This window comes from Hyperoodon ampullatus (genome assembly GCF_949752795.1).
Source record: "Hyperoodon ampullatus genome assembly, chromosome: 4".
In the NCBI taxonomy this organism is placed as follows: Eukaryota; Metazoa; Chordata; class Mammalia; order Artiodactyla; family Ziphiidae; genus Hyperoodon; species Hyperoodon ampullatus.
The window spans coordinates 47098709-47125840 of NC_136917.1; the positions used below are offsets into that span (position 1 = coordinate 47098709).

Consider the following 27132-nt stretch of genomic DNA (forward strand, 5'->3'; position numbering starts at 1 on the left):
TTACAGCACTGTCAGCTTTGTTATGATATTTAAAAACTGAAAACGTAATTGCTCATCAATTTGCAAACTGATTAACCGGTAATATGCCCATAGTATAGAATACTATGCAGCAGTTTAAAAGAGAATGAAGTCGAACTATACTGATATGAGCCTGTCTCCAGTTGTTAATTGGATTGTTAACTGACAAAAATCAAGTTCAACAAAACATACAGTGAATTCCCATTTATGTTAAAAACTAAAAACCAAAACGCCTGATTTCTGTATGTTAAAATAGGTATGTAAGTGCACCGGGTAAGAATTCTAAATTTAAAACAAGCCATTCCCCTTAGGGATTCCCCTAGGGTGGGAGCAACAAGGATAATATATTATTGGAAAGTTTTACAATGAGACTGTGTTCATGTACTGTGTTGTCTCTGTTGCTATAGTTATCCATGCACAGTCCTGTATGGTTTTGCTGTCTAATAGTGGGTAGGAAGAAAGGAAGAGGAAATGGATTACCAGAGTGAGAATGTGGACAAGATCCTTCAGGTGGCTGTGACTGTCTTCCACAGGAGAGAACAAGTTGGCATCTTCCTGTGGTCATTTACCTCAGGATCCAGATGCTGGATACTTAGTAAATGTTCAGTGAGTAATTTACCACCATGGAAGTGTCTGGAGCGCTTGTTCTCAAAATGGAGGAGATTTTGCCCCCAGGAGACATGTGATCTTTTCACAACTAGGTAGAGGGGCTACTGGCATCTAATGGATGGAGGCCTGGGAAGCCCAGGAGAACTCAGTGATGAAGGGGGCCAAATTAATAGTGCCAGCGGTGAGAACCCTGATGTAGTCATCTAAGCGAGAGTACCCGGCCTCCTACTAGTCTTTCTACTGGCAAACAAATTCTGCAAACCCCTCCAGAACACAACTTCACCCTTTTGTTTCTGCCAATTCTCCCCAAAGCTCTGAGAATGGGGGTGGAAATGAAACGGAGCAAGACTCTGTGGGGCCCTTCCTGGTACAAATCCTTTCCATGTCCCGTTTCTTATTTGCTGGAAAAAGACTTCAGCCTCCTTGACCTTCCTTGAGTTCCAAAGGGGAGGTTCAAACAGTTGCTAGTCAGGGAAGGGAGGGAATGCAGAGACAAAGGAGAAGTCAAGAAACAATAGTCCAGCCTTGGGGCAGGGTCTTAGTTCTTCCTGAAGGAAGATACATAACAATATCTTTGAGTTCTTCTGCAGGAACTAAGGCCCCCCGCCCAGGTGGGGGATGATAACTTCAGGCTGAGCACAAGATTCCTGGAACTGGGACTTCCTTGGTGGTCCAGTGGTAAAGAATCCACCTTCCAGTGCAGGGGACGCAGTTCGATCCCTGGTCGGGGAAATGAGATCCCACATGCTGTGGGGCAACTAAGCCCGAGAGCCACAACTATTGAGCTTGTACGCCTCAGTGAGAGAGCCCGCATGCCGCAAACTACAGAGCCTACGTGCCCTGGAGCCCGTGCACCACAACTAGAGAGAGAAGAAACCCACATGCCACAACTAGAGAAACCTGCACGCCACAGTGAAGAGCCCAGGCACCTTAACGATGCATGCCTCAACTAAGTAAGAACAAACGCTCCCGTTACCTCACCACCAAGCCAATCAGAAGAAAGTCACACACTCTACAGCCCTCAACCCAAATTTTGCCTGTAAAAATTTCTCCCTGAAAACCGTCAGGAGTTCGGTGGTTTTTGAGCCTGAGTCACCCATTTCCCTTGCGTGGCCCTGCAATAAACCTTTCTCTGCTCCAAACTCCGACGTTTCAGTTTGTTTTGCCTCGCTGTGCATCTGGCACACGAACTTGTGTTTAGTAACAGAAAAAAGCATGGGCAAGACCCCAGAAAATACACTTTTGTGGAGAGAATGGATGGGTGGTGTATTGGGTAAGGAATGCTCCTAAGAATATCACCTGAATCAGTATTTCCCAAACAAAGCTAATCACTCAGGAAGGGTGATTAAAAATATGTGCCTGGGGACTTCTCTGGTGGCACAGTGGTTGAGAGGCCGCCTGCAGATGCAGGGGCCCCGGTCCGGGAAGATCCCACATGCCGCGGAGCCGCTGGGCCCGTGAGCCATGGCCGCTGAGCCTGCACGTCTGGAGCCTGTGCTCCACAACGGGAGAGGCCACAACAGTGAGAGGCCCGCATACCGCAAAAAAAAAAAAAAAAAAAAAATGTGCCTGTGTGTACCTTTAACTGTTAAACTTCTACCTATGAAGAAAGACCCAGTGTAATATTATTCACTGAAGCACTGCTTGCAGTAGAGACAGGAACAACCCAAATGTTGAGCTATATGGGAATGGGTAGATACAATACAACAATACAGTGCACTCTTGAAACCATGCAACTCAGATTGGGACTTGAACCCACGGTCTTTTTTTTTTTTTTTTTTGCGGTACGCAGGCCTCTCACTGTTGTGGCCTCTCCTGTTGCGGAGCACAGGCTCCGGATGCGCAGGCTCAGCGGCCATGGCTCACGGGCCCAGCCGCTCCGCGGAATGTGGGATCTTCCCAGACCTGGGCACGAACCTGTGTCCCCTGCATGGGCAGGCGGACTCTCAACCACTGCGCCACCAGGGAAGCCCGAACCCACGGTCTTTTAACTGAGATCACACACCTGTTTTCAGGACTTAATGAAACTCAGGTTCTCCATGTCTCATCACAGAAAGAATTCAGTGAGAGACAAAGTGATAGGTAAGAAGTGGATTTATTTAGAGAGAAACACACTCCACAGAGTGTGGGCCACCTCAGAAGGTGAGAAAGGCACCTGGGTATGGGGTTGTCAGTTTTTATAGGGGTGGGTAATTTCATAGGCTAATAAGTGGGAGGATTATTCCAGCTATTTTGAGGAAGGGGTGGGGATTTCCAGAAGTTGGGCCACCACCCACTTTTCGACCTTTAGGGTCAGCCTTGGAACTGTCATGGCGCCTGTGGGTGTGTCATTTAGCTTGCTGATGTATTACAATGAGCGTATACTGAGGCTCAAGCTCTAGTGGAAAGTCGGCTCGTCTGCCATCTTGGACCTATTTGGTTCTAATCAGTTTATGTCATGTCCTTGGGCTATGTCATTCTTCTAAAGGTTGTGCCCTGCCCCCTTCCCTCCTGTTTCACTCTTACAGTGGACTGTCATGCAAACATAGAGAAAATGAGGCAGATCTATGTGTATGGTTATAAAGATCTCCAAGAGATATCAATAAATGAAGATAGGAAGAAAAGAAAACCAGGTAGGGGGCCATTATTAATGGGGTAATTATTTCTACTGATACTCTGTATTGCTACAGTTATCCATGCACAATCCTGTATGGTTTTGCTGTACATGCACAGGTAATACCTGGACGGAGTCATAAGAAACTGTCAATGATTGCTAACAGGGAGATGAATTGCACCTGGGTGGAAAAAGGCTTAGTTTTCATTCATTGAAAGTACCCTTTGGTACTTTATAATTTTTTTAAACATGTGCATGTATTTTTCAAAAATTCAACGTTAAGTATAGATTTTAATAGTGATATGAGGAACTACACATATGAAAACTTTGATCTTTAAGACAAACAGATGGAATACTACATTACCCCTTTAGGTATATGAGGGCTTTTGGAAATGAGGCATTTAAGTTTTTTGGGGTTTTTTTTTTTTTTTTTTTTTTTTTGCAGTATGCGGGCCTCTCACTGTTGTGGCCTCTCCCGTTGCAGAGCACAGGCTCCGGACGCGCAGGCTCAGCGGCCATGGCTCACGGGCCCAGCCGCTCCGCGGCATGTGGGATCTTCCCAGGCCGGGGCACGAACCCGTGTCCCCTGCATCGGCAGGCAGACTCTCAACCACTGCGCCACCAGGGAAGCCCAGGCATTTAAGTTTTAATCTGCCTCCCTCCCAGACTGCTAACCTCTTTTCCTTTTTCTCCTTACCTTACAAAAATCATACAAAGATCCAAAGAGACCCTTTACTGGCTTAGAAATCCATGCCTAATTGGATCCCTCTCTCCTTTGGCATTGACTGCAAACACATCACCTCCTCAAACTCTGACCAGTGCCTCAGCCAGGCACCCTACTAATGTTCTCTACAAAGATCATTTCATTTAATAGTCACAACAACCCTATTTCCCATTTCTCAGAAACAAGCTCAGAGGGAGTAAGCAACTTGCCCAAGGTCACACAGCGAGAGCTAGAAAGTAGGACTCTCTGACTTGAAGTCCATGTTCTTTTACCCACTTGTCAGTACTGCCCAGGGCAGGATAATACAGCCCCAAGTAGAGAAAAGGGGCAGGACCTCCTCAGAAACCCCTGAGAGGCTGGGATTTTCTTTCATTCTCTCAGGCACAGCACCAGGTATTGCTGCATAGACAGCTTTCCAGGTGGTTTGAGAATTTAATCCACGGCAAATCCTGGTAATCAGCAGCCAAAGCTCTTTGCAAAAAGAGCACACTCCAGTACCATCTATAGACCTAGGTGTTCTCACTTCCTGTGGCTTAGAAGAGGGACAAAAACTTGAAGTCTAAATAACGTAGCATGTATCAAGCACCTACTATATGATAGGCATGGTGCTCTAGGCACCACGTTTGAGTCCCTCCTCACAAAAACTCTTCATAAACTTCATAAAATATTAACTCCATTTTACAGCAGTAGAAACTATGGCTCAGAAAGGTTAAATGACCGGCCCAAGGTCACATAGCTTGGAAGTGGCAGAGCTGGTATTCAAATTCAGGATAACAGCACTCTAAATACAAAGCCCAATAAGGAAAATGGGAACAATAATAAAATACATACAATAGCTCATCTAATCCTCAAACTGCTCACTTTAACACAGGGGGAAACCAAGGCAAAAAGAAGTTGAATAACTGTTCACTCGTCAAATTGAGAAAATGATAATTTGCTAAAATCAAATGTTGACAAGAGTGTGGAAAAGTAGTTATTCTCATATACTACTAGTAGAAAATATAAATTAGCATAACCTTCCAAGCGCTATTTGAATGTATCCGTTAAAATTAAAATCCATACACTCTATGACCCAGAGATTATACTTTTTATATCCCTTCTGAAGAAACTCTCCCACATATATACAGTGAGCAAAGATGTTCATTATAGCATTGTTTGTAATATTGAAAAATAATCTAAACATCTCTTAATAAGGGAATATCTAAATTTACAATAATAAATCCATACTAGAGAATTTTATGCAGTAATTTTAAAGATTGAGCTGGTTTATAATATGTGTGTTTATATACATAGATATTGATATTTTAAGTATATATTGCAATATTATATAGCATAAATCTCCAGAGCATATTCATTAAAAAGAGCATCTTACAAATTATGTTCAGTATGTCATATATGCTTAAAAAATCCCAACTATTATTTGCATGTGTTTGTCAGTGTTGGTAAATGCATAGGTAAATATCTGGAAAGATGTAGAGCAATCTGATAATAGTTAGTACCTCTATGGAAGACAGTGACCTAAAAGTTTGAAGGAGACGTTTACTTTATCTGTATTATTTTTAAATTTTTTTACATTAAGAAACTTTTCATATATTGTATAATTTAAAAAATAACTTGTCATAACCCTAAGAGTAGCTTCTGAGTGCTTTTGTGTACCAGGCAGTGAACTGAGTATTTTGTGAGCATTGTCTTATTTTTCACAACTGCACTATGAAGATAAGTCTAATTATTATCTTTATCTTACAGGGAAGTACACTGAGGTTTGAAGAGGTTAATTGTCCAAAACAGCCAGGAATTGAACACAGGTTTGTCTGGATCATCTCACTGAACACAGCTTTATTTATTTATTTTTTTTTTTTGTGAACACAGCTTTAAATCCTGGAAGCCTAGAGTAGTTTGGCAGAAAATAAAGGAACAAAAGGACAGTGTGACAAATGTCCTCTGACCTTTGGCTGTAGTGCTGGGAGTCCACTAAGGCATGCTGGGGACTGTGGTGATCCAAAGAGTTCGTGCCTTGTCTAAACAGTCCCTAGCAGTCGTTAGTGTTGTTTTCTGACAATGCTGTTTCTCCTCCTTCGAGGTGCCTGGCAAGATTATACTTTACTGTTGCCTTTAAAGACAGGCATGAATGGGAATTCCCTGGTGGTCCAGTGGTTAGGACTCCACACTTTCGTTGCCGAGGGTGTGGGTTCAATCCCTGGTCAGGGAACCAAGATCCCACAAGCTGAGCAGCATGGCCAAAAAAATAATAATAATTAAAAAAAAAAATTAGGCATGACCACGTGCTCTGCTTTGACCAAAACAATGTGAGCAGAAGTGACACAGATCTCTTCCAGGCAGTCTTTGGAGCTGGTGATTATTTTGCCAAGGTCTTCCCTCCCCACCCCACCCCAATATTCAATGTTGTCCCATATGGATAGTCTCTCTCGACGTGGATCCCTGGGCAAAAACAATTTGCACAGAGCCATTCCTCCAAGGTGCCCAACCTGCAGTGGGCATATGGCATGAGCAAGAAATAAATCTGTTGTTTCAAGCCATTGAGGTTTGGGGATTGTTTGTTACCACAGCATTACCTGACCTATCCTGCCAATTATAGATAGGTTTCCAGATCTTCCAGTTTTTCAGGAGATACTCAAAATCTGGGTGATGACGTTACATCACTCAGCATTCTTTATTTTCTTAATATTTTATTAATGGTAAAAAAATGTTTTGCTCTCACTTTAAAAAATGCAATGAAATATTCTTTAGAAGAGTACTATAACTAAATTCATTCTTTTTTTAAACATTATTTGGAATTTTAATTTTTTAAATGCTTTTCTTAGTTCTTGTAAGAAAGAAGCAACTAATTTCACATGCCATTCTACAAGTAGATTTGTTTTTAATTGTGGTAAAATATACAGAACATAAAATTTACCAATTTAACCATTTCTAAGTGTACAATTCAATGGCACGTAGTATACTCACAATGTTGTGCAACCACACTCAATGTTCTTAAATGTTAACTACTCTAAAATATTTTGAATACTTTAGGAACTGAATGAAATATGTCTACAGGCCAGATTAAGCCAGTTCGCAACTCTGCCAGATGCTATGCTCCCTCTCCCAAGCCTGCAGCCCAAGCTCCCTTGGCTTTTAGCCCATCTCTTCTCATGCCTGGGCTTCTCTGCAGGCCCTTTGAGATCAGAACCTTTGATCTTAGGTTAAGGGTTCCTTAGTGGATAAAGCAGTGAAGCAGCTAGTGCATACCTGTATTATAACACAGAAAATAAACACTTGGTCTCCCGGAAGGAGTAGGTAGCAGCTATAAAGGCCTCTCTTTCCAAAGCTTAACTGGAAAGCATCCACCAGCATCCACCAAAGGGTCACTCCAGTAGGTGGAGTCTAGAGGTAGGGTATCCCTGGAAGAAGGCTCCAATCACTGTCTGAGAACCCACCACTACACATGACCGTAGTCTTTCCCAGGCCCACTGGCTTAGTGATGAAATGACTTACCCAAGTTGACAAGGCTAGTAATGAGACTGCTGCTGGGCAGTCTGGAACTCAGAATTCCTGAACTCTGCTTTTTAAAAATATTCTTCCCTGTGTTTCTTTTAATACACATTCACTCTTGAAAATATGACAAAGTTTTTAAAAGGGAATAAAAATGATCTATAATATTGGAAAGGCTAAGAATAATACACAGAGATCTGGAGATGGGAAAAATGTAGTTAATAAAACTTTGAGAGGCAATCTGGCTATATCAAAATTAAAAATGAATAGCAATTTCACATCTAGGAATTCTATACAAAATTATAAGCAAACGTGTGTGTATATGGATAGTCATTACATCACTGTTATTAGCAATAAAAGATTGGAAGCAACCTATATGTCCAATGGTAAGGGACTGTATCTGGAATGTGTCAGCGGGAAGTCTTAGTACTAGTAGCTAAAAATAAAGGTGGGCTTACATTTTTGACATAACAAATGTGGAGGCCCAAGCTGCAGCTGGCATCAGTTCAGTGACCACACAATCAGAACTAGATTCTCTTGACATTTCCCTCATGGTTGCAAGATGGTGCACTTGTGCTCTAGATATCTTATCAGCATTCTAGGCAGGAAAGGAAAAGGAATGGTATCTGTTCCCTTTGTGAGGAAAGCAAGAGCTTTCCCAGAAGCCTCCCAGCAGTCTGCTTTTGACTCACTGGCCCAAGTCATATCATGTGGGTGCACTTGGCTGCAAGAGAGGATGGGAAAGCAAGTATTTAGGGATTGCAGCCTCTACAGTAGCTAAAGTAAAACGACTGGGAATGAGGGCTGGATTAACCAACCAAAGGTTTCTGCCATAGGGACTAGCTAAATAAATTATGGTACAACTGAATAGTAGAACACCATGTAGTGCTAAAAAGAATGAAGGGAATTGACATGTACTAGGAAAGAACAATCTCTAAGATATTTTGTAAAGTGAGAAAAGCAAGGGGCAAAACTGTATATAGTATGCCTTTTGTTTAAAAGAGGGGATTAAGGTAAGATGGAGACTGACTTTTCCCTCTGTATCGTTTTGTATTATTTGAAATTTTAAAAATAATATGTACATTGGGATTTTTGCCTGTAATCCTGCACCCATCCTAGACAACTTCTAGTAACATTTGCTGTAGTTCATTTCAGGCTTATTTTCATGTAAATAAATGGAATTTATGTATATATTCATATATAGGAACTATAATCCTGTACATTTTCCTCTCCTCTTTTTTTTTTTTTTTGCGGTACGCGGGCCTCTCCCTTTTGTGGCCTCTCCCGCTGCGGAGCACAGGCTCTGGACGTGCAGGCTCAGCGGCCATGGCTCACGGGCCCAGCCGCTCGGCGGCATTTGGGATCTTCCCGGACCGGGGCACGAACCCGTGTCCCCTGCATCGGCAGGCGGACTCTCAACCACTGCGCCACCAGGGAAGCCCTTTCTCTCCTCTTTGACAGGTCTTCATTTGCTATCTCTAGTGAGTTTTCATAATACTGCTTATCATTAAATTGCCCTTTCTCTGCTTAACCCACTCCTCCCCAATTCTCTGAGCTATTCACTCTTCCTCTGCCTTTCCTTTACTCCCTCCTCTGCCTCCTACAGTGATCTAGCTTTTCCCAGTCTCAGTAAACAGTTGTCCCCAGTGCTACCTTCACTGGTCTCCCTCCCTCCCTCTCTCCCTCCCTCTCTTCCTCCCTCCCTCCCTCCCTCCTTTAGGAAACACCTGGCAGGTAGGGAGGGGGTGGAGGGTTAACAGGTGAGCATTTTGCCTGTAGGGGAAGACCCAGGGCCAGGGAGGCCAGCAGAGATTTTAACAATTCGAAGAATTCTAATATTTTTTGATGCCTAGCCTGTGCCAAGCAATGTGCTAGACAATATGCATGCATTACCATATATATTCCTCCAAACAATACTTTAGTGTAGGTTTCTTTGAGGGAACCATATGCCCTGGAACAGTCATGGTATATGCCTGTTGTCCTGACAACATTATTAACGGTATCCCCTTTCACCAGCTAGAGGTTTGGATAAAAAAGTATGGAGTTATCTTAACTACTCCCTTTTATTGAAACACTTTATTTTTATTTTTTTGGCCGTGCCGCCCGGCACACAGGATCTTAGTTCTCTGACCAGGGATGGAACCCGTGTTCCCCGCACTGGAAGCGCGGAGTGCTAACCACTGGACCGCCAGGGAAGTCCCAAACTGCTCCCTTTTATAAGTGAGGATACTGAGCCTTAGAGAGGTAAAGCAATCTGTCCAAGGATAGACAGCTGGTAAATGATAGGGCTAAGATTCAAACTCTGGTATACATGGCTTTGCTATGGACTGAAATGTGTTCCCCCAAATTCATAGTTGATGCCCTAAGTGCCCTCCACACACACACACACAATGTGAGTGTATTTGGAGACAGGGCCTGTGAGGAGGTGGTAAAGGTTAAAAGAGGGGGGGCCCTAATTCAGTAGAGCTGGTGTGCTTGTAAGAGGAGAAGGAGACACCAGAGCTAGCTAGTTCGACCCTGTGAGGACATAGCAAGAAGGCAGCTGTCTGCAAGCCAAGAAGGGAGCTCTCACCAGAAACCAAATGGGCTGGCATCTTGATCTTGGACTTCCCAGCTTCTAGAACTGTGAGAAATGTGAGAAATAACTTTTTGTTGCTTAAGCCATCCAGTCTGTGATACAGTATTTTCGTACAGCAGCCTGAGCAGATTAGGACGGGCTCTAATATCCATGCCCCTTCTACTCACCATGCTGGTGGGCCTAGTCATCTAGGGTCAGTGTGAGTCAGCAACTGGCCCTGGTTTAGACTTACCCCTTCTGTTTTCCTTGAATGTAAAAATTGTTTGTTTGGTTTTTTTTTTTTGGCTGTGTGGCATGTGGGATCTTAGTTCCCCGGACCAGGGATCAAATCCGTGCCCCCTGCAGTGGAAGGGCAGAGTCTTTTTTTTTTTAATTTTTTAAAAAATTATTTATTTTTGGCTGCATTCGGTCTTTGTTGTTGCACGCGGGCTTTCTCTAGTTGCGGCGAGCTGGGGCTACTCTTCGTTGCGGTGCGCGGGCTTCTCATTGTCGTGTTTTCTCTTGTTGAAGAGCAAGGGCTCTAGGTATATGGGCTTCAGTAGTTGTGGCACGCAGGCTCAGTAGTCGTGGCTCACGGGCTTTAGAGCGCAAGCTCAGTAGTTGTGGCGCACGGGCTTAGTTGCTCCGCGGCATGTGGGATCTTCCCAGACCAGGGATCAAACCCGTGTCCCCTGCATTGGCAGGCAGATTCTTAACCACAGAAGGGCAGAGTCTTCACCACTGGACCACCAGGCATGTCCTGTTTTCCTTGAACTTAGACTAAGGGTGGAACCATTATCCTCTTTCCTAAACTGAAGTAGGCAAGTTGTCACTCCCTGAATCAGTCTGGCTTTAATCAGGAGAGGGAAACCACACCATAATTAGAAATAGAAGAGTTTAAAGATTATAATGGAGCTAGAGTAATGAAGGATTGGCTAGTAAGAAGTAAACAGAACTCTAAAGAATATAGAAGTAGCAGATTCGGGGAGAAGCCATTGCCCACAGGGCTAAAATAGTAAAGTGGAGTGCCCAAAGAAGAATCCTGCACCCCACACACCCAGGCTGAGATCCAACCCTTGTGAATGGCAGAGGAGTGGCTATGGTACCGTGCTGGTGGAACTTGTTAGAAATTCACTCTCTGAGCTGGAAAACTGCCCTCTAGGGTGCTGGAGAAAGCTGTTCACAGAGAATCATCTCACTGTAGTTACTCTATGAAAGTGCATAAGCAGGGCAGGTACTGGGAGAAGCTGCTAGCTGCTAGGTGCTGCTGGTCCCTGTACACAGCAGGAGCCTGGTGCTGGGGAAGCCACCCTCAGAAGCTAGGCAGAGGCCAATCACACATACTGCAAGAGCCTGGAGAGCGAGCACACTGGAATCAGAAAGGAAAAGCTTTTCTCCTCTAGTGTCTCTCCAGAGCCTTTACTGGCAAAGCTTAACATCCTGCTATCAGGCAATGAAAAAACAATGTTTAATGGGTCCAGATTTTCACAAGCAGGCAAAAAGGATAAATTGGACAAGAAGACACATGCACCCCAATGTTCATTTCAGCACTATTTACAATAGCCAGGTCATGGAAGCAACCTAAATGCCCATTGACAGATGAATGGATAAAGAAGATGTGGTACACATATACAATGGAATATTACCCAGCCATAAAAAGGAACGAGATTGGGTCATTTGTAGAGATGTGGATGGATCTAGAGACTGTCATACAGAGTGAAGTAAGTCAGAAAGAGAAAAACAAATATCGTATATTAACGCATATATGTTGATCCTAGAAAAATGGTACAAATGAACAGGTTTGCAGGGCAGAAATAGAGACACAGATGTAGAGAACAAACGTATGGACACCAAGGGGGGAAAGTGGATGGGGGCGGTGGTGGTGGTGATGGGATGAATTGGGAGATTTTTATTGACGTAGACACACTAATATGTATAAAACAGATAACTAATAAGAACCTGCTGTATAAAAAATAAAAATTCAAAAAATAAAATAAAATTACATGAATGAGGGCTTCGCTGGTGGCGCAGTGGTTGAGAGTCCGCCTGCCGATGCAGGGGACACGGGTTCGTGACCCAGTCCGGGAGGATCCCACATGCCGCGGAGAGGCTGGGCCCGTGAGCCACGGCCGCTGAGCCTGCGCGTCCGGAGCCTGTGCTCCGCAGCGGGAGAGGCCACAACAGTGAGAGGCCCGCATACTGCAAAAAAAAAAAAAAAAAAAAAAAAAAAAAAAATTACATGAATGTGCTCTTTAAACAAACAAAAAAGAGGATGAATTGGAGCTAAGAGACAATAAATCAACAACCAGCACACTTTCTCAAAAAGGTTTCATGTATTTGTTAAGACTATAGTTTGGTACTTCCCTGGCCCTCCAGTGGTTAAGAATCTGCACTTCCACTGCAGGGGGCACGGGTTTGATCCCTGGAACTAAGATCCTGCATGCCTCGCTGCTTGGCCAAAAAAAAAAAAAGACTGTAGTTTTCCTCAACGTGGTTCCCCAAACCAGAAGGAGGACGCAGACTAAAAATACACCTGGAAATTAAGGGACAGTGTATCTAATGAAAGGACTAGAAATCTGAGTTTTTAATAAGCTCTCCAAGCAGTTCTAGTGATGAGAGATCTTTGAAGCTATTAACTTGGAGGGATCCCCTTGGATATTACAAGGACAGAACCAGCCTGGTACTCTGTGTGTGTGTGTGTGTGTGTGTGTGTGTGTCTGAAGTTCTGGGTCTTGGTACACCTCTTTGTAAGTGTCCTAGAGCATCTGTGGGTCTCCTGTCTTTGCAGCTTCGTTTCTCCATCTCTCTCTGTGCCTGCCCCTCAATCTGAATATCTCTGCCTCCCAAGGCATGCCCTCTAATGTCTTTCAACTTTTACGTGCTGTTCTGTCTCCTTCCTTCCCAGTTGGTCCATCTTCCATCTTCAGATGAACGAAGACTTCCTCCTCTGGAAGCCTCCTCTCTTCACGAACCGCCCCTGAGTTAGAGATCCTATCTTCGTTCCAAACACACAGTTCCTTTAACACTTGCATTATCTTGCATTATCATCGCCTGCTTCCCTGGCTCCCTACTAGGCTGTGTCTTTTCCACTACTGCATCTTGGATGCCTAGCACAGTGCCGGCCCATGGCTGGCAATCAACAAATACTGAGTAACTGAGATTGTCCCTCTAGGGAGGGAGGGATGGGGGGTGTGAGGGGGAGTTTGTCCTGTTCGCAGCGGGGGGGCCCCAGTATTCCCAGCCCCCTAATACAAGCCTGACACGGAGCAGGAGTTCTAAAAATGGCTAAGAAGCAAGGCAGGCTTGCCTAACATCCTTCCCACCAACTAGCGTAGTCGTGGCGGGGCTCCAGTGGCCCCGACCCGGCCGGAAGGAGGCGGGGAGGCCTACGATCTTCAGGCAGCTGCCAGCCCGCGGGACCGGAGTAGGCGGGGCCTGGGCCAGAGACACCCGGAAGCGCACCGGCGTCCGCGCTCAGAGCCGGGGGAAGCAGCGCCGCCGCCGCCGCTGTCTCTGCAGCCAGCTCCTCAGTCATGCCGGTAAGTTGTCGCGCCGTCCCCGCCCCGCGCAGACCCGCGGCCAACGGCTAGCGCCTCGGCTGCACCGCCTTTTGGCCAGAGGTCCCTCTTAAAGGGCTCAGGCCGCGCCCAGAGCTGTCGCCCCTCTTCTCACCCCTCCCCACCCAGCCCCCAGCTTCTTCGACCCTCCCTAAAATCGGATCCCATGGGAGTTTTATCTGGCAGTCAGGCTTCAGAACATCAAAGCTGCAAGGCCTCCAAGCGATTACAAGCCTAAAGCTTCCCTGCAAAGACGGGGAAACTGAGACCCAGCGAGGGGCAGAGAGTCGCTGGAGGTCACACAGGGAGTCGGTGGCGATCCGGAACTGGGATGGCTAGTCCCTGCGTCTCCCACGTGGATGCCCCTTCCCGCGGAGCTGGCCTGAAAGAGGGGCTTGGGGTGACTGTTACCTCCCGGACAGGGCAGGAGTTCGGAGGTCCGTGTTTGTCTTCCCTTCCTCTGCCCACTGTGTCTGAGTTTCAGGTCAGCGCTGGGCCACACTGAATGGAGACAGTGCTTTTAACCTTTTCTACAGGTCACTTTATGAACCCGAACCCGTGAGCTACAGAGAGGTTCAGGGACCTGCCCAAAGTCGCCAGTTGCTCAGTGGCAGAGTCTGGGGAGGGATGAGCTGCTCACTCAGTCTTATCATCCAATATACATGATAAGACTCATGGCCTCATTTTGTTGCTCATGGCCTCATTTTGTAGGTAAAAGATTAAGGCCTTTTGCAGATAAAAACAAACAAACATTAAAATCCCAGTAATTTATTCAAGGTGGTGTTGGGAGATGGGTGCAGCCAGGATTAAGCCCCTTATCTTCAGGGGCCCAGCCTCTCCTGACCACACCACATGATACATGTCCAACAAAAGTAGTCATACCGGCTTGGCAGGAAGCTCTGATCCCAGTTGCGTCCCAGGGCTACTGGCTGGAGGCGTGGTGTTTAGCACTTTACCCCAGGGTGCCTGGTTTTCTGGCCTTGCTCCAAGTGGGTACCCAGAGGTGTCCCACAGACGCCCTGTGTCTTAGCGGCCTAGCTTTGGGGAGCTGACAGGTGAGTCAGAGGCCCCCTGGGCCAGGCCACAAACATCTCAGGTGTCATTTCCCTTGGGTGTTGCCAGGTACCTTGAGACAAATCCTCAGACAACACAAAGTATGGACAAAGAACCTGACAGAATCGGCCCTCCCAGTTGAGTAAATCTGCCTGTGGCAATGTCAAAGGAAAGCATTAATCACTCTGGGACTGGGATGGCTGAGGCTACCGGCCTTTTGTGGGGGATGGCAGTGAGGGAAAGGCCAGCTTGAGGATGGCTCTATTCTATGTTCACTTCTGGGAATTTTGACGAACAAAAGACCCACCAGAGTGGATGACCCAAATGAAGAGGGCACTTGGCCGTATACCACGAGATGAACCAAAACTGGAAAGGGATTAACGTGTCACCTGAGAGGTTTCTCACACAAAACACTTGGAATCTCAGAAACCTCTTTGAAAAATCTGTGCCCTACCCCACCCCCCTTGCCAGCTGCATGACCTCAGGCAAGCTGTTTTACCTCTTTGTGCCTTGATTTCCTCAGTGTAAAATGGGGGTAAAAACTGACCTCACAGGGCTGTCATTAGTAGTAACTGGAAAAATGCCAGTAAAATATGTAGCTCAGCCACTGACATAGTTAGTCCCGAAGAAATGGTAGGTCTTGTGTAGACCTAGGACAAATTGGTAGAACTATAGGCAGGCAGGTTTCAACCCTATGTTAACAAGGACCACAGTGGCTAAAAGTTTAGGCTTGGGTAGGTCTAGGCCCTGCTATTCACTAGCTGTGTCACTCTGAGTGAGTGACCTAACCTCATCTGTCAAGAAGGGATAATAATAATGCCTACCTCATGGTGTTGTTGTGATGAGGACATGCATGCACAGTGCCTGGCACATAGTAGGCACTCTAATAATAGTAAATTCCCAATCATCAGGGTGTTCAAAAACTGAACGCCCCGGATATTTGAGAAAGCATTTCGTCTCTGGGAGGGGTCTGGATAGTATGACCCTGTTCCATTCCCACCCTTCCAGTTCTGAGATTCTGTTAAAGCATTGCACAGATGACTGGGCTTTTTCCTCTACAGGACCCGTTTTGTAGGTGACAGAGCAGGGGCTCTGAGGGGTTGGGACTGTGCAAAGTCGAGCATTCAGTGGTGGGGCCGGCCTTGGGATTCTCTGTAAAGACAGGATTACTCTGCGCAGGAAGGAGACTTTCCACAACCCCATATTTACTTTTTTTTTTTTTTTTTTTTTTGCGGTACGCGGGCCTCTCACTGTTGTGGCCTCTCCCGTTGCGGAGCACAGTCTCCGGACGCGTAGGCCCAGCAGCCATGGCTCACAGGCCCAGCCGCTCCGCGGCATGTGGGATCTTCCCGGACTGGGGCACGAACCCGCGTCCCCTGCATCGGCAGGCGGACTCTCAACCACTGCGCCACCAGGGAAGCCCCCATATTTACTTTTGCGACTCAGAGGTGGAGGAGGAGAGGACTGAATTGTAATGTTTGCCCAGCGGAAGCCGTCTGCTGGCTTCTGACCTCTGTACCGTGCAGGATGGAAGGAGACCCGCTCTCTGTAGCCAACAACAGAAAGCTTTAGAGATCTGTTGACTTCAAGTCCTCAGGCAGCAAAAACTTGGGCTCCTTCACATGGTGTCCCCATCTCAGGTCTCCTGCTAAGAGTCATCATTGTGGGGGGTGGCAGCCCCATTTGCTGGTCCAGAACCAGCAAGGTGTCCCTGGCGCCAAGAAAGCCTGGGTTCACATCCCAGCCTCAACGCATACCCACCACAGGACTGTGGGTGGCTTAGTTCACCCCTGGAACCTCAAGTTTTCTCCTACGTATAGTACGGTGACTAGCTCCCTTTCCAGGCTGGGTAAGGACTGAGATACTATATAAAGAGCATTTCACATAGTGGGCACTCATTAGATTTGGGTTTTATGTTGGTCTTACAAACCCATTAAAGCTTTGGATGGGTGTACAGGTACCAACTACTGATGAATCTTGATTACCAGTTATTCTAGAGCAGGAGTCAGCAAACTTTTTCTTAAAGGGCGAGATAGTGAATACCTAAGGCTCCATGAACCATGCGGTCTGTTACAACTCCTCAACTCTGCCATTCTAGTGTGAAAGTAAATGAATGAGCTTAGCTGTGTTCCAGTAAAACTTTATAAAACCAGGTGGCAGGCAAGCTATAGTTTGCCAGCTTGTGTGCTAGAGCAGCATCTCAAACTATAATGTGGGCAGGAATGTGCTGGCTGGGTGTCTTGTTAAAAATGAGGATTCTGGAAAAAAAAAAACAACAAAGAACAAAAAGGATTCTGATTCTGGAGGTCTGGGGTGGGACCTGAGAGTCTGCAGTCTGGCAAGTTCCCGGGTCATGCTGATACCGTTGTTCTGAGAACCACCCGTTAAAGGCAAGATTATGGAATCCTCACTAGAAATCCTTACTTCCAGAATTTGCTGTGGTGGTTGTTGAATAGTCACAAAATGAGCTGAAGGGATCAGAGGTGTTTAGAAAAAAAGAAAGACTAACCGTTTTCTTTAAGGCAGGTTTTGCAGATTTGGCCTCGATAAAATAGTCGTCTCCTGGTTGTGTCATTATGTTTGTAATGATGGTTATGTAATTCAGCACCGAAAAACCAAACTGCTTAACTCTTGGCTTCAGTTTCCCCTGTACAGCATGATGATAACCCAGACCCAAAGGTGGTTTGAGACTTGGAAAGAGCCTGAGAAGCCATTTAGACCAATGTTTCTCAAGTGTGTGGTCTTACCCCTCTGTTTCTCCTCAGTGGGTTAAAAATGGAGAGTCACAGGGCCCACCCAGAGCTACAGAGCTCACTGAGTCAGCTGCCTGCAGAGCTGCCCAGTCACCAAGTACCCCTGTGATTCTTCTGTGCACTGAGACTGAGGAAACTGAATTGGCTAATGCCCTTTTGGTATAGATAAGGGGACTGGGGCCCCTAAGGGCAGGGATTTTGCCTGAGGTCTTCCAGCAAGATACAGTGCTGTGCCCAGAATTCCAGTTGAGGTAAGAGATTTGAAAAGCTCCATGGAAAACGTAGCCATAGTTTTTTAAAGGGACAGAAAAAATGGAAGTGGAACAAAGTAATACTAATAATCCGATAGCTAACTTTTTCAAGAATTTTTTTCACTGCGCCGAGTGGTTTGTGGCATTTTAGTTCCCCTTAGTTCCCCGGCGAGGGATTGAGCCTGGGCTCTCAGCAGTGAGAGCACAGAGTCCTAAACCACTGGACAGCCAGGGAATTCCCCCGATAGCCAACTTTTTACCCCAGTGGAACCTACTACTAGGCTCCAGTCTCTTTACCTAACATATGAATTAACTATACTTCTGAGTAATTACCTCCAAAACTTAGTGGTTTGAGACAACAAATATTTATTAACTTATAGTCTCTGAGAGTCAGGAATCTGGAAGCAGATTAGCTAGTATTTCTGGCTCAGGGTCTCTCATGGAAGCTGCAGTGAGGATGTTGTCCAGGGCTGTGGTCCTCTGAAGGAGGATCTGCTTCCAAGTTGGCTCCCTCACACGGCTGTTGGCTGGAGGGCTCAGCTCTTCACCATGTGCACCTCTCCTTAGGGTTGCCAGAGGGTCCTTAGGACATGGCAGCCAGCTTCCTCCAGAGTGAAGGATCCCAGAGAAAGTAAGGCAGAAACCACAATGTCTTTTATGTGTTAGCCTCCAAGGTCACCTAACGTCACTTCAGCCATATTCTACTGGACACACAGGCCAACCCTGAGACACTGTGGGACAGGACTACTCAACGGCATAAATACCAGGAGGTAGAGATCACTGGGCCATCTTGCATGCTGGCTACCACACTTAAAATCTTGTGTTCATCCCATTCACCAGCCTGGAGAGGGACTTTCATCCCCATTTTGCAGATATAGAAACCAAGGCACAAAGGAGTTAAGTAACTTACTCATGGCCACACAGCTACTAAGTGCCAGAGCTGGGATCTGAAGCCAGGTCTCATTTCCAGAGATTTAAAATAAAGGAAGTATTGGTATAAGTAACCTTTGTTTGAAAGCAAAGGAAGGACCCAGGGTTGTTCAACCAGCTGTGTCAAACATCTATTCACTCAACAAAATGTGTTAAGCCCCTACTCTGTGCCCGGCACTCACTGTTCCAAGTATTGGGGATGCAGCAGTGGACTGAACAAAGCCTCATCTTCTGGGAGCTTGCCTTCGGGCCCTTGGTTTGTTAGATATCCTGGAGACTGTAGGATGTTGAGCCCTCATGAAGAGTCCAGGAGCCTGGGTTCCCTTACTGGCCCAGATTCAGCTCACTGGGAGCCCAGGCAAATCCTCTCCCTTCCCAGGATTCAGGTGCTGCCTCTGAAGCACTTGGATGGCAGCAGTGGTCTCCATATTTCAGAGTCACCAGGGAAGCTTATTGACCATAATAGATGCCTCAGCCCTCTGGCTTGCTGACCAGAACCTATAGTTTTTGTTTGGTTGGTTTGTTTTTTTTTTGCGGTACGCGGGCCTCTCACTGCTGTGGCCTCTCCCGTTGCGGAGCACAGGCTCCGGACGCGCAGTCTCAGCGGCCATGGCTCACGGGCCCAGCCGCTCTGCGGCACGTGGGATCCTCCACGAACCCGTGTCCCCTGCATCGGCAGGCGGACTCTCAACCACTGCGCCACCAGGGAAACCCTGTCTGTTTTTATACAGCAGGTTCTTATTGGTTACCCATTTTATACATATTAGTGTACATATGTCCATCCCAATCTCCCAAGTCATCCCACGCTCGCCACCTCCCCCTTTCTCCCCTTGGAACCTATAGTTTTTGTAAGCTCCCAGGTGAGTCTAATGCAGAGAGTGATCTTTTAATGCATAATTAAGACCACCAGATCAGCACTGCTCAGAGCATGGGGCCCACCCACATTAGAGTTATTAGTGATCCTGAGACAACCCCATAGCTGAAGAATCAGGGCTTTGAAGATGAGACTAGGAACCAACATCTTAAACTACCTTCCCAGGTGATTCTTCTTGCATGTCCCAGACGCCGCTAAAGGGTTTCGAGGGATTCTGTCCTTTAACACAACCACCTGTGAGATAGAGCAACCCTTAGTTACTGTACAGTTTAAGAGAGTGGAGCTCGGAAACAGGCTACTGGGGAGTCTGATGAAAGCCGGATCTTGCCTTTCTCTCTGCCCTGTGTCTTGGCCCCCGAGTGGGCCTGCATGCTAAGTGGGGCATGGGGCCCCTGGGGCCCCTCTGCAGGACTTGGCTTATGGTCTCCTTTGTTTCAGAAGCACGAGTTCTCCGTGGACATGACCTGTGAAGGCTGCTCTAATGCAGTCACTCGGGTCCTCAACAAGCTGGGAGGTGAGTGTGTGGCCCTCGGATGGGGGTGGGGAGACAGATACACTTATATTAAATGCATGTAGGCATGGAACAGGAGAAGCTTGAGTTTAAGCTGTTAACAGTAACACTAAAACATTTGAGTACTTAGCACATGCCAAGTACTCTGCTTCATGGCTTCCGTGGATCACATCATTTAACCCTCACCCTGACCATTTCAGGTAGCTGCTTTGACCATCTCCATTTCAAGCAGGAGGGAACTGAAGTTCAGAGAGGTTAAGTAACCTGTTGGGATCACACAGCCAGTAGTGGCAGAGCTGGGATTTGGCCACGTGGAGCCCTGGCAGTACTACTTAGTATGTTGGTAATCACATTCATCTCCAGGGTGATAACTTTTGTTATGTGACACATGTGAGTGTCATTTTCTATTAAGATTTTTAGAAGCTGTAACATTTTAAGAAATAAACTTTGGATCAGTCCTGTGCAGAACTCCTAAAGCACCTCTTTTTGGTGTATTTAGAAAACTATTAATCTCCTCCAGTCCCCTCAGTTCTCATCTGGGGAAACTGAGGCCCAGAGAGGGCTGGGGTCTGGTCCTGGGGCTCCATGAAGTCATGACAGAGCTGTGATCAGAGTTCTGGTAGTGCTGGGGCAGTCAGTCTTTTAACCCTGGATAATAGTAACACCCAGTTTTCAAAGGGCTTTCATGTGGATGTCATCTCGTTAGCACTTAACACCGTCCTCTGAGCTGTACTTTCAGTCTGTGGAATGGGGATGTTGACACCAGGCCCCAGGAGGGGAAGTGACTTGCCCAGTGTCCCACAGTGAGTCCATGGCTGGTTTCTAGACTGTAAACTGGAATCTGAACTGTAAAAGAATCTGAAACAGTGAAAAGAACCTGGCTGCTGACTTGCCATGTGACCTTGGCCTCCTCTCCCGGAGCCTGGCTTTCCCCAGCTACAGTATGGGAAAGTCAGCCTCTCAGCTTTGCTGTGGATACTTTAACAGTATAACTCTGCTCACAAGCCCCTCTATACAAGCACCAGCTCTGCATGAAGTGAGGGAGGGCCTGCTTTCCCTCTTGCTGGCCCCAGGACACCTGTCCAGGGACCTGGGCTGCCAGAAACACAGCTTGAAATCCACTGGGTCAGATGATGCCAGAGTATCTTCCAGCTCTATGATGCCACCAGAATATTTTCTCCAAAGAGGAGGGAGAAACTTCTGAACCAAAAGACAAAACCCGGAGTGCAGCCAGGATACACTGCCCTCTCCCTGGTATCCATTATGTACAGAGTCAGAGGTTAGGACTAAATCCCATGCCATGTGCTTTTTCAGGCCCCTTCACTGGTGCCTGAGGATCTGCCTTTGAGCTTGGGCAGGTATCTCTCCCTCTTTCACTACTATCCCCACTTGGGGTGGCCTCTTAAGAAAGGTCAGAAGGGTTTTCTGAGCTAGTCGAGGCCACAGATGAGCAGTGCTGGGCCTGAGGAATCACAGACCAGTGGCATACTTGAACTGGAGAGCCCACCCCGTTGCCCTCCCCATCGCCACTCCCCATCATCCTCCCCATCACCCTCCCCATCCGAAAAACTGGCTTGCATAAAACCGGCCCCTGGTGCCAAAAAGGTTGGGGACCCGCTGCGTTAAAGGATAACAAGTGCTTTCCTCATCTGGTCTGAGTGTAGGTTCTTTGGCACTTCTACCTCCCTACCTGTACCGAAACCCACCTAACGGGCTCTAGGAGTTAGGGAATGAAGGCCTGGGCTCCTTTGCCAGCTCCCCTCAGAGTGTGGAAGACATGGCACCAACACTTAGAATAAGGCCTTGGCTGGTTACCTAATTTGAGGCTTCTCACTTTGAAAGTGAGAATGCTACCTGTTGATAATGGACGTATCTTTGTTTGTTTGTTTGTTTGTTTGTTTTGCGGTACGCGGGCCTCTCACTGCTGTGGCCTCTCCCATTGCGGAGCACAGGCTCTGGACGCGCAGGCTCAGCGGCCATGGCTCACGGGCCCAGCCACTCCGCGGCATGTGGGATCCTCCCGGACTGGGGCACGAACCCGTGTCCCCTGCATCGGCAGGCGGACTCTCAACCACTGCACCACCAGGGAAGCCCAATAATGGACATATCTTATCGTTGAAAAGCCTATTGCCATTGTATGCTCTGAATTTATAAATGAGTGGGAGAATGTGCCCTTAACTGTTCCATGGGACTCAAGGGGGGAAAACTCATGATCTTTACCAGATTTTGCTGAGTCACGTTGGAAAGATGGGTCAGTGGTAGGATAGAAGTGGTTCTTTGGAACTTACTTCCTCAGTCTAAGGTTCTTCCACCTGGCTTCCTCATCTCAGACCAAACCATTCTGGTCATAATCAGAATGTTGGAATGGGGCCCAACAAGCTGAATTTTAAACACACCAGGGCTTTTTTTTAGCAGTGGTTCAGATTCTAGAAAGCAGTTGTCAGGACTTATGGGTCCCTGTGCATAGGAGTCTTAATGTTCAAGAAAATACATCATGAAATGCTAATGAAAAAAATAAAGTGTGCCAGTCTGTTGCCCCACAATTTCCATTCTATGAATTCATGGTATAGAAATATTTCCACAAGTTTTATAAGATACGTTCAAGTATGTTTACATTGTTGTGATCATAGTGAGAGATTGGAGGCAACCTCAGTGTCCTTCAGAGGGGGACTGAGTAGATGGATGGTACATCCACACTATGGGATATGGTGTAGCTGTTAAAAAAGAATGAAGTAAGTCTGTATGCACTGAGATGGCAAGATATCCTGGACATTGGAAAGTGACATATAGCAAGACCTGTTTACAGAGTATGATGCCACTTTGGAGAATTACTTTTCATTTGTCCATCGGGGAGAAACACTGGATAGGGGCCCTATTATTCAGTGATCCTTAGAGGTAGGAAATAGTAGGGGCCTTACAGTTTCAAATTTTATTCAGAAATGCTTGCCTTTTTTCTTTTTAAATGGCGTGTCTGGGGACTTCCCTGGCAGTCCAGTGGTTAAGACTCCGCGCTTCCACTGCAGGGGGGCACAGTTTCAATCCCTGGTAGGGAAATTAAGATCCCACATGCCGCGTGGCCCGGCCAAAAAAAAAAAAAAGTGTGTCTATTACTTTTGCAATTAAGAAAAAAACATTTTAAAGCCCCCATCTAGAGCAGGGATGGGCAAACTACAGCCCCTGGGCCCAATCCAGCCCACAGCCTGTTTTTGCACAGCTGACAATGGTTTTTACATTTTTACAGGGTTGTAAAAACAATATACAGAAGACTACGCAGCCCACAGTTCCTAAAACATGTGCTCTCTGGCCCTTTTCAGGAGAAGTGCGCCGATCCGTGGTCTAGAGGAGAGGGGACGGGTGGTGGTCAATACTTCAGGAGCCTGACTGGGAACGCCTCTGTCCTCCCTCACCCCCCCTTCCTGCAGGAGTTCAAGTTGACATTGACCTGCCCAACAAGAAGGTCTGCGTCGACTCTGAGCACAGCGTGGACACTCTGCTGGAGACCCTGGGGAAAACAGGAAAGGCTGTTTCCTACCTCGGCCCCAAATAGCAAGGGCCTGGGCCCCCAGCCTGCAGGATGGACCAAAGTGGGCAGGTGGGTGAGGCCCCGACAGTGCAACAAAATATGTCTCTACCGAATGCAAATCACAAACTCAGGGACTCCTTCCAGCCCCCTGTGAGTAGACGGAGCACTATGTGATGTCTCCCAGGGTCCCCTCTATGACTGCAGGGTACATTCATCAGCAGGGTTTAAGTTTAAGCATATGGCCCTGAGCAGTGTGTCTTTTGCTTTGATAACTTAACGGTCCCATCAGAGGTGACACCTAAGCCCTGAGCCTTGTGGTCCTGTGCACTGACCAGGTGAGTTAGTTCACCTTGGCCTCTGTCCCCACTTGGAACTGTTCTCAGCTTCCTGAACATGCCCTCTGCCCAGACTGGTGCAAAGACAATACTGTGGTCAATCTGGTAGTTTCTTAAAACCTACCATATGACCCAGCCATTCCTTTGCCAGGTATTTACCCAAGAGAAATGGAAAGCACTGTCCATATGAAGACTTGTAAATATTGAGAGCAGCTTTACTTGTAATAGCCAAAAGCTGGAAACAACCCAATGTCCATCACCAGGTGAATAGATAAACAAATTGTGGTATAGCCATACAATTGAATACTGTTGTCCATGCAACAACTGCAATGAATCTCACATACTGTATGATATCATTTATATAAAGTTCTAAAAAATGCAAACGAACCTATAGCGACCAAAGCAGATCCGTGATTGCCTGATGATGTGGGGTGGCAAGGAGAGGCAGGAGGAGACTTTGGGGTTGGAAATGTTCATTATCTTGAGTGTGGTGAGGGTATGTGGGTGTATTCAGTTGATAAGTTACAGATCATCACATTGTGCACTTAAAATATGTCTACGTATAGTATGTCAGTTACACCCCCAATAAAGCTGTTAAGGTAAAAAACACAACACAAACAAACAAAAAACAGCAGCGTGTTTAAGCTGGATGTTCCCTTTGATTTTACATAGTCCAGAAAGGAGGTTAGTGACACTGTGCCAGCACCCTTCACTGCGGAACCAGGGCAGACTTTAGTCATCCATCCAGCATTCCTTCCCTCCGTGCCTAGCCACAGTCTCAGAATCCTTCACAGCACAGCCCTCCTAGCAGTCACTGCCCCCATAGTGCCTTTCATGCCCTTCATGTGTGTATTACAACAATTGCCACATCCCTGATGTCGGTCAGTGCTCTCACTGTAATTAAAAATGAGGCCTGGAGAGGGGAAGTGACTTGACCAAAGACCCACACAGGTGAGTGCCAGGGGCAGGCTGAGAATCAGGCATCCAACTACAACTGACTGCTGGGCCAGTCAGCCGTGAACTTCAGCTGCAGCCTCCTTCCTCAAGGTGTGCATTGGAATCTGAGCCGTGGCAGTGTCCTGTGTATCTGGTGACATCACATGCAAATCATGAGATGTCACATGTGTCTGTCTTTGTCATCCCCTTTCTGCCCAAGGATGAACCATGTTCAGGAATGAGCCCAGGATGAATAATCAGTATTCTAGGAGTCTAGTTTTTAGCTGTGCCCTCATTTCACACTCTGACTTTGGACACTTCTCTTTCATTCCTGAGACTTAGTCCTCCCTCCTGTAAAATGAGGCTATAACCTCTACCCTGCTTTCCTGCCTTGTGGAGGTTACTGTGAAATCCCTCTGAATATGCAGGATGATCCTTAAAGGGAGGGTAACGTTTCCACCGTACCAGTGTTCATCACATGGTTCCTGCATCCCTAGGGTTTTGGGGGGAGGGTGGGGGGGAGGGACCCCAGGCCCCTCCATGTATCCCAAGTAGCCCTGTTTTATATTGGGCCTCTGTGTAAGACTGTTTATAAAAGTCTCTGTGACAAGGAGGGATGGAGGGAGGGAAGAAAAAAAATCTTCCTCATCTGGCTACACACGTGGAGCCCCAGTGTAGACACTTTGAATTGGAAGCTCCCGACCTGAGCATGTGAATTTTGTTTGACTAAGAAAGCAATACCTGCCTGTTGTAAACCATGTGTAGCTTAATGTGTGTTTTTCTCATAGTAGGCTCTTTTTTTTTATTGAGATGAAATTCACATAACATGCAATTAACCATTTTAAAGTGTACCATTCATTGGCCTTTAGGTATTCACAATGTTGTACATCCACCACCTCTCTCTAGTTTCAAAACTTTTCATCACCCTAGAAAAACTCCCTGTACCCATTTAGGCTGTCCCCACTGCCTCCTCTCTCCATCCCCTGGCAACCACTAATCTGCTTTCTGCCCCCCGGACTCACCTATTCTGGATATTTCATATAAAAGGAATCATACGTTATGTGACCTTTTGTGTCTGGCTTCTTTCACTTAGCATAATGTTTTCAGGCTTCACCCAAGCTTAGCATGTATCAGTACTTCATTCCTTTCTATGGCTGGATAGTTCTCATAGTAGTTTTAATTAATTAATTTTAGCTTTTTTATTATAGGAAGTGTCGAACCTATGCAAGTAGGGTAGTAAAATGAATCTCCACGTACGCATCACCCAGATCCAACAATTATCAAGTCATTGCCATTATTTCATCCATGGCCCGCTCTCTCCACCCCCATACTCACAGCAAATTCAGTCATCATATAATTTCATCCGCACATCTGTCAGTAACCATGTGTAGTATGAAAAGGCTCCTGGAGATTCATATGCACGGCACTGGGTGAGAATCACTGATCAGGTAAGCTTTTACCCCACACACCAGGCAGCATCTGTCTCCGAGTCTGTTTTAAGAGGCTGCCCAATGACTGATTTGAAACCAGGTTCAGGAACCAGAGATAGAATGTTTATTGGTTCTGAAGTTTCCTTGATTGTCTGGCTCTCGGCAGATTTGTTTGCTCGTGATTTTTTTTGTTGCCCTCCTGGTATAAGTTGAAACAGGACAGGGAAGGTGCCCCAGCATCCCTGGGAGTTCCCCAGAAGAGGGCCTCGGCGGTGATCGGCTTAGCAAGATCAATGGGTTCTGGTCAAGACTGCCAAGAGGCAGTCTTGGTAGAAGCAGCGTGCAGGGCTGGACATGGGGTTCTAGTCCTGCTCCAGCACCTGGGTTTCCCACCTCACCCGGTACAACTGCCTCTTAGTGAACCTTTACTGCTTTTGTAATGTCTCCATGTGCCCAGCAGATGGCGCCTGTGTTCCACCTCACTTCTCATCTCTTCCAGGATGCTGAGCCAGCTCCTGCCTTCCAGACAGATCTAGGACCTGACAATCCTGCTCAGCGATGGTAGTTCCTGCGGAGACCCTCACTTGCCCTGCTCCTCTGTAGCTTCCTTGCAATAAAGTCAAGTCCATTTTGCTGGAGATATTGTCTCTTGCCTGGTCTTGATGTCACCTGCTTCTGTGCTGTGCTGTGCTGCTCACATGTTGCTCTGAAGGAGATAACTGCAGTGCTTGCTTGGGTTGGAGTTCTAAGAGCTCCCAGCTGGGCGAAAGAGGTCCGATGGATTCTGAATCTTTGCTGTGTGAGCTTTTGCAAGTCACTTCCCCTCTCTGGGCCTCACTTTTCCTCATCTATAAGTGAAGATGTTGGGTCAGGTGGGTGATCCTCTTTCTTTTCACTACTTTCTTAGACTCTGTATTGTGAAAAACCTTTGTCTGTCAAGTGAATCACATTTAAGGGAGGTAAAATTGTATGGCAGTTAGAATAACGGG

At 46.6% G+C, this 27132-nt stretch overlaps 1 protein-coding gene across 1 annotated transcript; it reads left to right on the forward strand.

Annotated features, from left to right (window-relative positions):
* The first annotated feature begins 13453 nt into the window (after nucleotides 1–13453).
* On the forward strand, nucleotides 13454–26781 carry ATOX1 (antioxidant 1 copper chaperone). The gene is made up of 4 exons (XM_079703658.1): nucleotides 13454–13529; nucleotides 19847–19922; nucleotides 23342–23511; nucleotides 26643–26781. Exons 1-3 carry the CDS (start codon nucleotides 13524–13526, stop codon nucleotides 23464–23466), a joined length of 207 nt encoding a protein of 68 aa, XP_079559784.1. The 5' UTR covers nucleotides 13454–13523; the 3' UTR covers nucleotides 23467–23511; nucleotides 26643–26781.
* The last annotated feature ends 351 nt before the right edge of the window (nucleotides 26782–27132 follow it).

Coding starts and splice junctions, on each gene's coding strand:
- ATOX1 (XM_079703658.1), top strand. Junction 19,923..23,341: donor GGTCCTCAACAAGCTGGGAG/GTGAGTGTGTGG, acceptor CCCTTCCTGCAG/GAGTTCAAGTTGACATTGAC.